The sequence below is a fragment of the Macrobrachium nipponense genome, chromosome 19 (assembly GCF_015104395.2).
Source record: "Macrobrachium nipponense isolate FS-2020 chromosome 19, ASM1510439v2, whole genome shotgun sequence".
NCBI lineage: Eukaryota > Metazoa > Arthropoda > Malacostraca > Decapoda > Palaemonidae > Macrobrachium > Macrobrachium nipponense.
In genome coordinates, this window is record NC_061088.1 from 3,957,410 (window position 1) to 3,974,769 (window position 17,360).

The following is a 17,360-nucleotide window of genomic DNA, read 5'->3' on the forward strand; positions in this document are numbered from 1 at the left end:
AGCACCATTACTACTAATAAATCGGCTTTGAAGAAAATCTTTCAGTTGGGTTTCCAAATAGACTTAACAAATCTTTACTTTTAACGCCTATTCCCAAAGCCTGTGCTAGACTTAGACCTTCTCAAAGGCCTATTTCAGTTTCATGGTTCTTAAATGATGTCCTCAAACTAGCCTCAGATACTGACAACTCGTCTTGCACATTCATAATGCTACTTAGAAAGACGTTATTTTTGTTAAGCCTGGCTTCAGGAGCCAGAATTTCAGAACTGTCGGCTCTATCCAGAGATGCAGGTCATGTAGAATTTCTCCCCCCAGGAGAAGTTCTACTTTCTCCGGATCGCAGCTTTTTAGCTAAAAACGAGGATCCCCTTGCAAGGTGGGCCCCTTGGAAAGTCATCCCACTTCCACAAGATCCTTCTCTTTGCCCAGTATCAACTTTAAGAGCCTTTCTATCTCGTACATCCTCTAGATCCTCAGGTCCTCTCTTTATGAGAGAAAAAGGTGGTACTTTATCAGTGAAAGGAATCAGGCAACAGATCCTTTACTTCTTTAAACAAGCCAACCCTGAATCATTTCCAAAAGCACATGATATCAGAGGAGTACCCACCTCAATTAATTATTTCCAACATATGAATTTTGAGGATCTTAAAAAGTATACTGGATGGAAATCACCGACAGTCTTTAAACGTCATTACCTGAAGTCCTTGGAATCTTTAAAATTTTCAGCAGTAGCAGCGGGAAACATAGTTTCTCCTGATGCTGCACAGTAGTTGTAGTATAGATCCAGGTCTCCTTTCTACCTACCTCGTCCAACATGCCTCACCCTACTGCTATGCTCTTCGTGATACTCTAGCCTTAGCCGCTAGGATCTTATTGGTGGACTGCCCCTTATTTTTTTTGCTAGGGGCATCCACATTGTGTGCATATAATGTGCTTCAGTGTTTCTACCCTTATTTTTATGCTAGGGTAGAACACAATGAGTTTGTATATTTTGTAAATAATACTTAATTTAGTGAATCATTATATATTGTTCTAATTACCATTATACTATTATGTGCTACCAATTTCTAGTATAAGCTAATTTTAAGTACTTTATGTTAATATGGTATAATTAACCTACCATTATTTAGTATAAGTTAGTTTTAAGTACTTTTTGTTAGTATGCTGTAATGAGTCTTGATTCACTTATATTATATCAATCTTTTTACTATTTGGTTTCATTTGTCCTTTTATTCCATCTTGTCTGTTTCTCTGGTACTATTTCATAGGCCGACACGAGCTGAGCCCAGAAAAGGGATTTTGACGTAGGAAAAATCTATTTCTGGGTGAGTGGCTCGTGTCGCCCTATGAAACCCACCCTGTTCCTTTTTTATCCCACCCTGCAGGACAAGATGTTCATCTATTAAGGATGACCGCTAGAGGCGCTGCTCTCCGCTTGGCGTCAGTAGTAGTAGTAGTAGTAGTAGCGGACGCATCACCCTTTAGTATCAGCTCTCTCAGGTGGGGGATTTTATGATGGAAGGTCTAAATGGTGAATGACTCGTGGTAGTGATCCCACTCGCCCCTATTTCCATACCGACACTTCTTTATAGAGTGAGCGAGTCAGTTTAACTGACATTTTCTTGATTTTATTTTTTCTCTGGTAATTTTAGGATAATTTTACCTAGAAATAATGAACTTAAGGATATTTCATAGGGCGACACGAGCCAATCACCCAGAAATAGATTTTTCCTACGTCAAAATCCCTTTTTTATGAAAAGATCATTGAAATTCATTAGTAATGTTCTGAGATATGATTGGGCTCAGAAGTAGCTACAAGCCTTATAGTGATTGCCTGACAGACAATTGACCACTTTTATTCCTCCGTACCTTGCTTGACCTTCATTTAAGTAGTACCTGCATAGAGAGTTATTCCATCTCCTAGTAGTAGTCCAGTTTGTGGTGAGTTTCCTGGCCACAAATACGTACATCAGAATGTGTCGAATAGCTCCCCTCTGTAATACTGGTTTGTGAGGGAGCAGCTGCTAATTGTGATGTACACTCCATTTAACCACCATACAATACAAGATTGTAGTCCACTTTCTCCTTTTGTTGTCTAATACTTTTTACAAACAAAATAACCTTTACTACATTTACTTTTCTCTCGGTACCCACTAGTAGCTATTATCTTTAGGAATGCTGACTGCATACACTGCTATCGTCAGAATGACTGAGAGAAAGTGAGCTGTTGAGTGAAAATATGGTTCCTCCTTCTCACTCTTACCACTTTCTTGGATTTTACTCATGGCCCTATCTTTTTATATTGGCTAATAAACTTGTAACTAAGATGAACAAGGGTTTTCATTCGTTTTTTCTAGTTTTCTTGAGTCCCAGTTATCAGCACTGAGCATCTTGGCAGTTTGATTGGTACTACTAACATCATCAGATTAGTATAGCTTATATTTATTTCAGAATTTTATAGAACTTAAATATGCAGTATTTTTTGTGTGATGGCAATTCTAACTTCTTATTTCTCAAGAACAGTGTGATCCTTGTACATACTATGCACATGATTGCATATCATATCATCTGAACATGATTGCATATCATATCATCTGAATTATGTGCCCTTAAGTTTTATTCTATTTTTATATCAAAGTCTGTGCTCTGCTTTTTCAGATACTCCAAGCTAAAGCATTCTGCCCAGAACTTTGGAATGATCCAGTTCGGTTTGTCAGCTTTCCGTTATGTCCCTACTAAAAAGAAGTAAGTTATACCATTACGTATCAGTATGTGTACGTGTAGTTTACATGCTTCATTAACACTGAGTGAAAGGATAATTACATATTTCTCCTTTTAATGTAATCCTTGTAAAATGTGGCACATTTTCCACTTTTTTTTTTTTATGTTTGTACAAGAAGTGTAAACTATAGTTTTACAGCTGAATCATTACCAGTGGTAAATGGGACTGAATTAACATTGAAATCTGCAATTCATTGCTGCCATGATAATATCCTAGATGCATAGCATGCATATGCAGGAAACGAGAACTCACAAAGGAGACTACTTATTGATGTGGGAGTTTTTACAAAGCGATAGAGTGGAATACTTTGTTTAGTCAGACACTGGTGTATTGATAAAATAGGCAGATTGCTACCCAGATCTGGAAATTCATCAGGTTGGCAGAGTTGGTGTAGATATTTATTAATTAATTATTAGGAAATGTCAAGTTTGTAATGTGTGTTATATATTATATGTATTGTATACTATGTGTATTTACTTCAGTATTCCTTTTTTTTTTTTGAGTGGCAGTATGTAAAAAGCTGATATAAAGTAGCAAGTACATATGGCAAAGAAGGTTGAGTGCTTGGTGATAATCCACTACCTGATCTCCAGTCCAGGGCTGTGGTCATTTGTTATTTCCTGGATTGGTTTTCATCTGATTTGTGTGTCATACAAGAAGTGTGTCGCTCTCTTTTATTCTATCACTTTTTATTTCTTTCCATAATACTGTACTTTTCTTCTCTTTCTCTGGTATTTCCTATGATGCATAAATATGTCATACTGAAGTTAAGTGGTATATGTAACGTGAGAGAGTTTATCATTTAATTTCCACCTGAAGAGAATTTGATTAGTTATTAATGTAATATGGCTGGTTGCTAGAGCTGACAATCTGTTTTCATCTTTTCATAATCTGTAATATGATTATAGATCACAGTTCATAGCATTATTAAGTGTATAAGGTTTAATGTGACAATAATTAATCATACTCATTGTTTTACAGGTACAGTCATGCAACATATTGTTTTTATGTCTTAGCTAAACCAGGTGCTGGAGAAATTTATGACACTGGAAGTCTCAACTTTCTTGCAAATAATGGATTTGATTTTAACAAACTATATAAAGGTAATTATCTTGCTGTAATGATAATACACAGTCTTTCACTATAATTGTTTTCAATAATGTTCCTTACTTTACTTTTTCCTGTACTTCCTTTCTAGTCACCATGATCTTGTTTGTAACCAGCCCAAGAAGAGCTTTTGTTAGGCTCAGAGGGCTGCTTAAACTAATCTTTTGTCCTGTGTCCTATGTCTTGCTTATATGTACTGATGTTCAGTTGTCTCCTCAGCCATTCATTCATACATTAATTAAGCAGTAATAAGACCTCTTCCTTTGATTCACTCGTTAATGCTAGGTTACCTTTACATAGGATTTCCCTTGCCGATTGTCAGTGATGATAACTTCACTTGCATGAGGTCAAACCTATGTACAGTTTTCAGTTTCAATAATTTTTTGAAGCCTTTCTCCAACATGTTTCAAGATTTCTAATATGCTCCAGCAGTCTCATTCTTGGGTTTATTACTCTTTTATCCAGTCTTCCTGTGTAAAGAATCTCACCTACTGGAAAAATGTTTAACTGGGACTTTTGAATATGCATACAAAATAAATGTACAAAATTTTTTTTTTCACAGTTTGGGGCTCTATTTTTCTACATGTAGTTTTGCATTTGGGAAATCTCATATTAAAATGTTTATCCAAACCATTAATGTGAAATTAAGGTCTCATGTAGTGACTGGGTGTGTTGCCAGTCAAACCGAATGGAAGCTTTTCGTGATTCTTGGCTATGTAACGAAAATTCATTGAGAGTTGCCTACCCATTTAATTTAGAAGGTGCACAAATACCTAGAAAATATATTAATACCAGTAGTAATTGTATATTACTTGCATTTACAATACCTGTGGAGACGGTGAGTTTACAGTGAACTTAGCTTAGCAGACTGTAGATGGTATTGAAAGTTTTTTGTTATCCTTTTGCGCCTCAGCTCCAATTCATTTTTCATACATTTCATCCTTTTTCCTTGTTCTAATTATAATTTTTTGTGAGCTTCCAAGTCTGGTTTTTGGTTTTCTTTTGCTTAAGTGTCATTAATGAAGGAAATCAATGGGGTTTCTTATTTTTTATTGATAGTTTAGGTTTCTGTTAAAAAAAAGTTTTGTATGCAGTGGAATATTGGATATTTTTTGAAAAATTGGATATTATTACATGACAATCATTTACTTTTTGCTTAATGAACTTTCAGAGGGTATTCCTTATATTTCTATGAAGGAGGAAGCAGAATTGAGGCATAAACTAAAGGAGAACCCAGTAGAAATTTCAAAGCCAACACCTGTTAAGGTTTGTGGTTTATAATTTTGGTTGTATTTACATTGCATTGGATGTGCAGAAATATTTACTTTTATTTCAAAATATTCATCACCTTTAAATTGTTTCTTAGTGCTAGCCTGCTGTAGATGTCATTTTTTCCTCTGAGCATATTTCTCACAAATGCTTTATTTTAGTAGGTATAGTTATTTTTGAAATCATGTTTATGGTAGAGTTCATTCAGACCAAAGCAGTAGGTGATTTTAATTTGCAGGCATTCAGCTATATAAAGTATGTTGGAGGGTTCTGCTGGAGTGTACTAAGGATGAATATTCCCAACTGATTACAGTATGTTATTTGATAATGGGGATTTTTTAAACTGTTTTTATTATTTTTGTAGTGTCAAATTGTGTGTACAGAATTTTCTTCTTCTTCTTCTTCTTCTTCTCCTCACTGCCTGGCTGTTGATTTGTGATATTTTAATGTATATTTGAGTGAACTGATAGCTAAATCTTGGGGATAAGTCATTGCACATTCCTTTTGCTGGATTGTTTTTATGTATTCTAGTATGTGGATCATGAATGATTTACATCTTACCTAGATCATTAGAAAATGAGAGTAGCTTATCTAACTTCTGAAAGGGATAAGTTTAAGATGATTTAGAATTAGAAATTTTTTAGTTTATTGTAGTATGTATATGAGGAAGTGTGTGAGGCCGTGGCATTGGCAAAAAACAAGGTAGATGGATGTCCTAAATTTTTAATTGTTTGTTTATTTGAGATTGAGATAGAAAGATATATATTTATTTGGTGAGCAGTAAAAATTAGGGGAAGGTAAAGCTAAAAAAGTTGGTCGGCTCCATAGAAAGAGACCAGGGGAAGCAAGAAGTCTTCCTGAGGAGGATGTGCGATTGGCAGCTCAAAATTTCAAGTGGAGATGTGCCGTATTACTGTACTACCTAAAGCAATTCTTGTATTTTAATAATTTACGAACATTTTTAAATGTTTGTTTATTTGTTTTTTCTTTTCTAATAACTGATCTCTTCTTTCTGTTTAACCTATTACCTTCTGTTACTTCTTTCAAATGAACATCATATTTTTTGGAAGCTTGAATTTCAACTCGGTGGCCCTTGTGGGCTCGTTCCATATGAATAGGGATTGTCTTTGAATAATAATAATAATAGTAGGGAAAATAATAATACTAAAATAAAAAGCAATGCAACTGCTGCTGAAAGAAGGCTATGAAGAACATTAAGTACTACTTACAGTGCACCTGGTTTGACTCACCGCAAACAGTACCCCCTTCTAGGAAGCAAAATATATTAGTGTATTTCATAATATACTAATGTTATTTTTTTAAGCAGTTGCGTGGTTATTTAAGTTTTTAATAAATAGCATCACTTTCTGTACTGTCATTGCACATATGTGTATTGTCTGCCTTTGAGGTGATGTAAATTTCTATTTTGAAAGTGCCCAGCCTATGGATAAAAGCACATGCAGATTTTATTATGCTAAAATGAAGAAAAATGTTTAGTATTTCTTTTTTATTTATTTATTTATATAAGATTTTACAACCCTTGCCAGTCTATATTTGGATTGGTTTCACTTGTTATGAATTCAGGTTGACCTAGACTTGTATATGTAGTTTTATTGAATGTTTTTGAAACACAATAGAGTATGGACTGAGATGACTGACTACTCAGCTCTTTTAATAATAATACGTAAAGCAGTCATACTTTTGGGATTCTGTATTTTCATTTATGTAGTCATTTCATTAGCACTTGTGTCCTCAGGTAACAGAAATTGCTGCCAAAACTTTTCTAAAGGAAACTGAGAAGAAAGTGGAAAACTTCATGGACGATGCTGCCCAGGAGGAGTTAGTGATTGATGGTAAAACTCTGACTGGCTTTCACAGGAAAATAATTTACAATAATATTGCAGCCAAGTATGAAAACATACGAGTACAGTCTGTGCTGACGGATAATGGCGTAAGGAACTTGGTTATCAAGAAGTTTCATTCTCAAACTGCACTCAAAAACCAGATAGAAGAAGAGAGACAAAACAGTTTGGATGCAAAGGTGTGTGTTAAGCTTGATTTTAGTGATGATAACTTGTCAATTCTGCAGTAATGTGTTTGTAGACAGTTGGTTGATAAATACATGCTGGAAAGAATGCTTTCAAATAATGACAGTTCTGCTTGTTTATTTGAACATTGCAGTCTGTAAAAGTAATTGCCATGAGGTGTACATTCTCTAAAAGTATTTAAATTTAAATACTAGATTAAATTCATTTAAAAATGTTCAATAGCACTATTGGAAATTGGGCATTAAAAGTACAAGATCTTATTCAGATGTAAGAAAAAATTTGCTTTCAATGAAATGACTTTACCACTCCTTTGTTTCAGAAATACTCATTTTTAAATGCTTTTGTGAATAAGTGCAATAGACATTAATTTTCACTAAAAATTATTATACTATTCATGTTCAACTGTAAATAGAGGACCAATTCCAGTAACTAATGAGAAAATGGATTGAAGAACTGGAAGACTTTGTAGTTTAAAGAAAGTGCTTTTTTTTTTTTTAATCTGTTCTTTAAGCTTTATTGAATTAACATATGCAAGTTCAGTAATTTAAATGTACAATCCATAAGATAAGGTAGTATAAAAAAAATTCATTACTATTCTTATTTTCTTTGTAACATACAGAAAATGACATTTATCACTTTTCCATTATTGACTATCATTCTTACTAACAGAAATTCTTAAATCAATGGACAGTCTATAATTCCAAAGGAATTGTAAGGACCAGTCTTGTCACTATATGGTTAGACATGAGAACAGCAAGTGCCCATACTAATTTAGATGGTTTTATTTTAGGTTTAGTATTTTTGTACATGGAACTTACCCAGCAGATATATACTTAGCTATAGACTCCGTCGTCCCCGACAGAAATTCGAATTTCGCGGCACACGCTGCAGGTAGGTCAGGTGATCTACCGCCCCTGCCGCTGGGTGGCAGGAATAGGAACGATTACCGTTCTAGAACCAGATTTTCTCTGTCGCGGTAGTGTCAACATACGTTGTTGCTACCTCCTGACTTGATTTTCGTTTTTTCATCGCCATCGACCTTCTGGGCTGTCTTTTGCAGGGAAGTACTGGGTCTTTGGTTTGGCATACGCTTTTATTAACTTTTTAATGAATTTGGCTTCGAAATTTCGAAGAATATATTACGTGAAACTACCGAATTTTTCGGTAGACACTTATATTTTGCAATAAGGGAAATATTGATTTTTTTTTTTTTTTCACTAATACGTGTATAAGTGTTAGAACTTGATGAAGGAAATATAAGATCTAACTTCCTACTTTAGGAAGTCAGAAAGCATATAACTAGATACGCTTCCTTTAGAAGCTTTAAGAGCTCTCGTACTAACGAGCAGTTAGAGTATTGACAATTCTAGTAGTTGTTGCATCCTCATCACCTTCTTATCCACAGAATCTACAAATTCCATAGTGCAAATTTGAAGATAAATGGATGGAGCTCAAAAGGCGAGCTCCTAAAAAGGTAAGAAGTGAATATAGTGTTCCCAGTGCAGTGGAGGGTGCGTCTGATCGGCTCCGTAGCACTTCCAGGCCTAGACCTCTTCCAAACTCCCAGACCCAGTGGAGGAGGAAAGTCGACAGCCGCAGGAGGTTAGGGAGAACCCCCACCGGTCAGGCGTCCCCTCGGCAGGTCTGTAGAACGTCCCAGACTGCCAAGGATAGCCATTGATAAGGCATCCTTAAAAAAGTGCGTCTCTTCATCTTACATCCGAAAAGACGAAGAATGTATGTTTGGAGTGATCTAGCGCGTTCTCTGAAAACTAAGAGAACACTGAGCAAGAGCCAGCCGCTGCCATGAAGCCGCGTTCCAGCAAGCTAGCGTGAGGTACGTTCCTATAGCCAGCAGCGAGGCGCGTTCCAGCTAACAGACTAGCGCGAGCCGCGTTCCTTACAAGCCAAACGGCAGCCGCGTATCTAGAAAATTTGTTTTTCTTGGCGCAAGGCGCCTTCAAAGAGACGAAGCGCCAGCCTGGCGCAAATTGCGCCAGAAAAACAGACGGCTAGAGCAAGGAGCCTTACAGTAGAGTGGCAATCAGAACGATCCTTCCATTGAACGTTTCCGGGCAAGAGGCCCTTTCTAAAAGGGGTCTAGTAGGCGCTCGGAACTGTCAGGGCGCACGGGACCTTCCACGCAAGCGGAACGTTCCAGGAGCGAGTCTCCTTTCTAGCGCGCGGAACATTCCAGGCGCGCGGAACATTCCAGGCGCTAGGTGCAAGGATCCAGGCGCCAGAATATCCTTTCTCTATCTGCCTCGGCAGGGAAAGAAGGTAGTAGAGTATCTGCTGTATGAGAATACGATACGGCAAATCATAAGCACATACCGTAGTTACTTCTTTGCTGAGCAACTCAATTACCAGTATCCTTCCAGGAATTTCCTAGGAAGGACTACGCTTAAAGGGATTGTTAAGACAACACCTACTTAGCTTCTAGATTTATCGAAGTCCTTGTTTTCGCTTAGATATGCAATTATAAGAACTGCTGAAGTTCGATAATAATGTTATAAGATTCCTTTATTAAATGGAGTAGCTGGCAACTCTGGAAGGAGTAAGGCCATCGGCTAACGAGACTGCTATCGCTTAGGCACCAACGCAGTATCATGTAGGTGTCGGTCATGAGTGGGCGGTAACATATGTCTCTCCTGCGGGATGGAATGAATAAGAAAGATATTACATTTCAATGCTGTTTACCGTAGGTAACATTTTTAAAGGATTCTAACGCAGCGAAACTCTATATTGTATAATGCTCTCATGCTTACGAAAGCATGGCTTATTAGAGTACATGCTTAGTGAGAAGATGAATGTAGTAGAGAATTCACTTTAAGACTACGGTATGGTCAAGTCTTATGCACATACCGAGGTTAACTACAGATTCTAGTATCCTTACAAAGGTTTTTCCTAGATTAATGCTGTTTACCACAATGTGACAGATTATTATAAAGGATTCTAATTAACGGCAGCGCGCGATATATATAATTCTCTCATCCTTTCGAGAAACGCACACAACCTTTTTAAATTCGGATATTGCTCAAGAGAAGTTGGGTGAGTCGGATGGGAAACATTCTCTTAGTGGCAGAAGTTGTTTCCCTGAATGGACTATACTACGTATATAAAAGTTTTTTCCCACTAAGAACGGAAATTAACATGTGAAGGATGTCGGGTACCATAAAGGCATAGATGTTATGGCACATACCTAAAAGAACTAGAAGGAAGCGCCAGCCTGGCACAAATTGTGCCAGAAGCACCATCCAAGATATTTTCTCGTTTTAGCGAGTTATTACCTAAGGAGTCCAGTAGCCTCTCGGACAGCAGGCTCGGTAACGGCAAGATTCGTTCCTGATTTCGTTACCCATTTAATCGAAAAGGGTCGCTTACAAGGAATGATGAAATGATTTATTTTAATCACTTAGGCCAATTCCACGACTCTCTCATATCGCAAAGAGCATCGAGAATCTCTTTTTTCGCCCCGGTTCGCGTTAACAAAAGAGAACCTATTTGGGAACAGACACGGAACGTAACGATCCTTAAGAGGTTCGATGCAAGATTTTGCATGTCCGTGAGAACCTTCTCGATCGAAGATAATAACTGTTAACATATGTCTAACATTTATTGAAAAGAGTTGTGAGAAACCTGCGGAAAGTCTTCTTCATAGATCTCTTTGTAAGGTAGAAGACGAACAGGCTTCCTTTAGACTGCTTCTTTTTTTCCTCGAACCAAGAGAGGTAGCAATATAAGACATCTTTAAATTTAAAGAAGGGGAATAAACTTTAGCCTTTTTTCCCCTAGTTATAAATTCTTAACAGATATTAAGATAATTGGGCGTCAAAGGAAGAGAGGATGTATGCCTCATTTTGGCCTTAGAGAGGTTGGGATTCACAGAAGTCACGTTCTTCTCACAGCATGTTTCGTAAGGCTTTTCCAAGAGTATCTGGATATTCTATCAGAATCTATTATAAATAGACCTATAAAAACCTCTCCACTCTGAGTCTGTCCGCGTGCAGACTGAACCAGAAGTGGACATGAATGAGAGGTTTTTTCAAGGTAAAATGACAATAGTCATGGTGCCTACAACTAAAGACATAGAATTGCTGCAGATCGTGCTAGATGGAATGAGGAAACTGTCCTCTTCCGATACCTCTGTGAACCACATAGCGAGGTTTTTTCTTCACTTTCAGAGGGAAGAATCACCTATGTATATATCTGCTATCAAAGAACGCAGTAAAAGGCCATACTCTGTCTCTACAAAGGGAATTAGAGATAACAGAGGATTAAGATCTTCGGGATCTTATACGATACCGCAATACGACAAGAGTAGGATATCATGTACTTCGAATGGGATTTTTTTTTGTGGCCACAGATTCCGTGTTCCGACAAAATGGAACTGCTCCTCATCTAACTTCTTTGAGGAAGTTTATGAAGGAATTCTTTGTTTCTCTTAACCCTAAACGACCAAGAAGACAAGTGAATTTTTTGTGCATTGGAATCTCGCATCAGATTCAATGGAGACTCGGCAATGGGTTCTTGCCAGCATAGTATGTCTGGCAAAAGAAATAAATCCCTCTATTCCTGACGCAACGCTTTCAGAGAGAAGTTTAGTTGCCCAGGCAGGGTACTTACATTTTCATCTACAGAAGAAGAGATGGTTTAAACGTTTGCCTACAGAGTCTTCGGGGTGCGATGAGGGCTCAAAATGCTTCCCAGAAGGTATTCAGAAGGATACAATAAGAGCTAGAAATCAGGGTTCCGCCCAATTTCAGCTCAGAGTCTCCTTCGACTTCCAGACTCCTTCCCTTCCATTCGGGAGGGCAAGGATTAGGAGATTCTGCAACGAGGAACCTCATCAACATGTAAGAAGAGATCTCGTTAGCAAAAGAAGTGTTCACGAAGGATCCTCCTCGGAGGAAGACTCTTCTCTCTCGTGTTGTTAGATATCCTGTCGTCTACTGGGTGTAGCTGACTAAAATCACCTCCCCTTGCCAGGGGCCAAAAGCTCAAAGGGGAAGAATTTCTTCCACCCTTCTCCAGTCTCCTGATAAAACTATGTGGTTGTTCAGGACTCTCGGACAATGTAGCGCCAGCCAAGCGCCAAATGCCAATACAGGCGAAAAACGCCAGAGGCGGACAGTTCCAAGGAACTCTGTCATGGTCGGATACTGAGAAGGAGCGGGCCTCCAACCTGGCGCAAATGCGCCAGAGGCGAACAAATCGGACAGATATAAGAGTGTCCGATGTGGACATCGTCAGACAGCCTAGAGACTCTTCCAAGCTCGAAGCTCCAGCAAGTGTGGAGGAGCCAAGCCAGGCGCGAGGCGCCAGACAGGCTAGGAGCCAGCCAGGCTCTAGGAGCCAGCCAGGCTCTAGGAGCCAACCAGGCTCTAGGAGCCAGCCAGGCTCTAGGAGCCTAGCCAGGCTCTAGGAGCCAGCCAGGCTCTAGGAGCCAGCCAGGCTCTAGGAGCCAGCCAGGCTCTAGGAGCCAGCCAGCTTCTTAGGAGCCAGCCAGGCTCTAGGAGCCAGCCAGGCTCTAGGAGGCCAGCCAGGCTCTAGAAGCCAGCCAGGCGCCATCCAGGTGCCAGGCTCCTTCAAGGCTAGGCTCCAGTCAGGATTGAGGATCCATCCAGACGCAAGGCTCCTTCCAGTAAAGAGAAACCTAAAGCTCTGTCATGTAAGAGGGCTAGTCCCCATTGATATGATACGGTAGGCTCTGCCATGTAAGTGGGTCAGCCCCCATTGACATGAGCCAGAAGGGTTTGTCAGTCATAGGTCCCTACCTCGCTGAAACTCTTGAGGCATGCAGACTCATAGACAGTAATCATGAAGTCTTCTGCCAGGCTCCAGGTGCCTTCCAGGCGCAAGGCACCAGCCAGACGCAAGGCTCCAGCCAGGCGCGAGGCGCTAGCCAGGAAGGAGGAGCCAATCAGGCACCAGCAAGGCGCGAGGCGCCAGCCAGGCGCAAGGCGCCATCTAGGCGCGAGCTCCAGCCAGGCCCTAGGCGCCATTCAGGCGCAAGGCTCCAGCCAGGCGCGAGGCGCTAGACAGGCGCTAGGAGCCCTGCCAAGCGCTAGCCAGGCTCCAGGCTTCACCCAGAAGAGATCTATATCAAAGAACGCCCTGGCCTTGCTTTGAGACATTTGTGATCTCCTAAGCACTTGATAAGTGCATTGATGATTCCTTCAAACAGCTGAGAATTAAAAGCGCATGAAGTGCGAGCTTTTCCGAATTCTTGTTCTTTCCCTAACAATATGTCATAAGGACATATTAGCTGTCACATACGGGAGATGCAACTCTGTGTTGACTTCCCATTATCCGAAGGATGTCAAGATAACCTTCGAGGGATCCTTCTCTCTTGGTTGATACGTGTCTGCGGATACATTGCTGGGATAGGGACAGATACTGATCCTTAACTAGTGAGTTAAATTTTATTTAACGTCGGGTTTTTTCTTTGGGTTGTTTGAAAGGAGTTTGTAGATAACTCTTTTCAACTTAAGCACTAACCCTCGTGTTAGGATCAGTGATCGGCGGGATCGGTGTTGTGCTCCTTAATTATGCCACTGAGCATAGGCATATTGTCATGTAAGAGGCTCTGTCGAGTAAATGGATAAGACCCCATCGACAGACCCACAAGAACTCTTAGCCATAGGTCACATCCTCGCTGAGGCTCTTGAGGCGAAGCAGATTCCTAGGCATTAGCCATGGAGGAGGCTTCCGCCTGATCAAGTAGGAACCAAGGTTTTATTTATTTATTACCTACAACGTATGTTGTTTACCTGTCTATTCAGTAAATAGTTGTCTCTTTCCCACCACCAAGGGTGTCAATCAGCTAAGTATATATCTGCTGGGTAAGTTCCATGTACAAAAATGATATTGTTAAGATACAATAAAGTTTTGTACATACTTACCTGGCAGATATATACGATTGATGGCCCACCCAACCTCCCCTCAGGAGACAGGTGGAAGAGAAAATCTGGTTCTAGAACGGTAATCGTTCCTATTCCTGCCACCCAGCGGCAGGGGCGGTAGATCACCTGACCTACCTGCAGCGTGTGCCGCGAAATTCGAATTTCTGTCGGGGACGACGGAGTCTATAGCTAAGTATATATCTGCCGGGTAAGTATGTACAAAACTTTATTGTATCTTAACAATATCATTTTATAATTTCTTAGATTATTTGTAATGCAATACTTTTTCTTTGGCATATGCCAGAACACACATGCCTATTCATAAATATGATTCTCTCTCTCTCTCTCTCTCTCTCTCTCTCTCTCTCTCTCTCTCTCTCTCTCTCTCTCTCTCTCTCTCTCTCTCTCTCTCTCTCAATAATGCACTCTGCTTTATGAGATAAACATATCAATACTGTAATAATAAATCTCTATCAGTAATGACACAAACAACAGGAAATAAAATGAAAAATATATAAGATTGATCTCATTAAGTATAAAAACATCTTCATAACTCACCTGTCAGAGTAGGGAATGCTACTGAGAATTTTCAGCTATAATCACCTGAAAATAAATGATTACCGACTGATCTTCCCCAAATGTATGATGTTGGACAGAACAAAGTATTGGGCTGTCAACTGCAGAATAAGTCAGAGCAGTAAGAGCGAATGCAGTACATTCTGCAACATGTCAACAGTCATGCCTGTTTGACAAGCCACTTCTCAAGAGGTCAATGATAATGTTAAAATTGTTTTGGAAGATTATGTTTCTCTTAGTGTTATGCAAGGCAAATCAAGATGCTATTTGGTTTATATTTAATGTATTTAACCTGTTTATAAACAGATTGGCTTCACTCACGTCATCCGCAAATTATTGGAGAGCAATAAACCTATTGTTGGACACAATCTGATGCTGGATTTAGTGCATTTATTTGAGAAAACTGTGATGCCCCTCCCTGAGAAATATGAGACATTCAAGAAAATGATCCTTGCAAACTTTCCAACTATATATGACACAAAGTTATTAGCCAAAGACCCCCCTTTCAGGTAAAAAAGATATTTCTTGTTTCTGTAAAATGTTTATGATTTTTCTCTTAATATTAATTTTGTTTATGGTCACTTTTATGTTGCATTTGAGTAGTTAGTCATGTTCATATATCCATTCACTGAGATAAAGTGAAGAATTTAGTGTAAAGTCATGTTCTTTTTTTATGCCAAGATCAAATTTAATTGCATTCCCTTTTTAAGGATTGTTTATAAAAAAAATATGAGGTTTTGGTAATGATAGCACTAATGTAGTCATGATGTAGACTCCATGTGTGTGACTTAAATAAATATAAGCATTTATATTCCTTGGAAATTTTTCCTGAAATTATTTTTGGAGCTGCAGTTGTTTGAGGATTTTCAAGTGGTGTTCAGTAATGAAATGGGTTTTGCTTTAGACATCTTGCATCATATAACTGTTCATGTTGGATTTATATTGCAATAGAAGTGTTTAAAGTGAGTGAGTGGATGTTTTCCTCCTTTGTCAAGATTTCTTTTCATTGAAAAATTGCCACTGGTATCCCACATGTAATCTACTCCAGTTTTTACAATTGAAATCTCTTTTCATTGCATATAAAGTCATGTGGAAGCTAAGTATTTTGGTATCAGAAAACATTAACATTATTTTTAAGTCTTGGTTTTTGTGAAGAAGAGGTTCTTATAATACCATTTTTTATTAGGAATAATTTTATTTTTTTATTTGTCATTTCTGTGGTATACATTAGGAAGCAGGTGCTTTGCTTTTTAAGTGAAGTTCATGTATGTTCATATATCATTGAATTTCATACATTCAACTTCCCTGTCAGATATATACTTAGCTTTAGACTCCGTCGTCCCCGGCAGAAATTCAAATTTCGCGGCACACACTACAGGTAGGTCAGGTGATCCCGCCGCCTGCCGCTGGGTGGCAGGAATAGGAACTATTACCGTTTTGAGCCAGATTTTCTCTGTCGCAGATACTAGTAACATCGTTTGCTAGTTCCTCCTGACTTGATTTTCGAATTTCATTACGCCGTTGATCTTTTGGACTGCTATTTGGTGACGTATTGGATCTTTGGTTTGGCATACGCTATTGTGGACTGTTTTTGGATTTTGGATTTGGAATTTCTCATAATGTCTGACGTTTCGATTTCGTTCAGAGTGTGTGTGAATGAGAGTTGTTATGTGAGACTACCGAAAGCTTCGGTGGATCCTCACACCACTTGTAAAAATTGTAGAGGTAATGTATGCTCACAATTGAATACATGTGATGAGTGCAAGGATTTGAATGAGGAGGCTTGGAAGTTGCTTGATTCCTACTTAAGAAAGTTGGAGAGAGGTAGGGCTAGAAAAGCCTCTTCCAAAAGTGTAAGTAGGTCGGTCTCTAACGAGCCAGTTAGCGGACTATTGCCTATTGCTAACCCAATTGTTTCCTCCCATACAGCTTTACCTTCCCGATTATCTGACTCGGCAAGCTCAACATCTGAAATTGTGAGTCTGAAAGCTTCGCTTAAGCATATGGAACAAAAAATTAAGGAACTGGAAGGTAAGTGCAGTGAAAGTGTTCCCAGTGAAGTGGAGGGTGCGTCTGATCGGCTCTGTCTCGCTCCCAGGCCTAGACCTCTTTCAAGCTCCCAAGCCCAGTGGAGAAGAAATGTCGAAAGCCGCAGGGAGGTTTCAGAGAATCCCCACCAGTCAGGCGTCCCCTCGGCAGATCCCGTAGTTACGTCCCGGGCTGCCAAGGATAGTCGTTGGAAAGACGTCCTTAAACAGTGTTTTTCTTCGTCTGATTCCTCATCTACAAAGGATGGAGTTCAGATAGATTGTCGAGACCTTCGAAGAGATCTTGGAAGTCTCCGTCATTTTATTCAAGCCCTGAAGAATTTCCGGAAGAATATCCTCCGGAAAAGAGAAGGAAGGAGGTTTATTCAGAAGCTCCTTCTCCTTCGTCGGAAATTGGAAAGAAGGACGTAGCTACGAAGATTTTGGAGGATATGCAAAAACAGATATCTTCGCTAGTAGGAGTTCTTAAATCGGATCCTCCTAGAAGGAAGGATAGATTTCTTCCGATCAAGAGATCCCGTCCTTTAGAACTCTCTGAGAGCTCGGATGAGGCGCCTGCCAGGAGCCTGGCGCCAGCCAGACGTCAGGCTACTGTCAGGCGCAAAACGCCGTCAAGGCGAGAAGA

At 39.3% G+C, this 17,360-nt stretch overlaps 1 protein-coding gene across 1 annotated transcript in view; it reads left to right on the forward strand.

Moving 5' to 3' along the window:
• LOC135219138 (poly(A)-specific ribonuclease PARN-like) overlaps positions 1-17,360 on the forward strand; it is a 76,914-nt gene that overhangs the window by 12,000 nt on the left and 47,554 nt on the right. Inside the window, exons 3-7 of the mRNA XM_064255624.1 lie at positions 2,659-2,745; positions 3,764-3,885; positions 5,061-5,155; positions 6,915-7,199; positions 14,994-15,196. Coding sequence (XP_064111694.1) covers positions 2,659-2,745; positions 3,764-3,885; positions 5,061-5,155; positions 6,915-7,199; positions 14,994-15,196 — 792 coding nt within the window. The remainder of the gene's footprint in view (positions 1-2,658; positions 2,746-3,763; positions 3,886-5,060; positions 5,156-6,914; positions 7,200-14,993; positions 15,197-17,360) is intronic.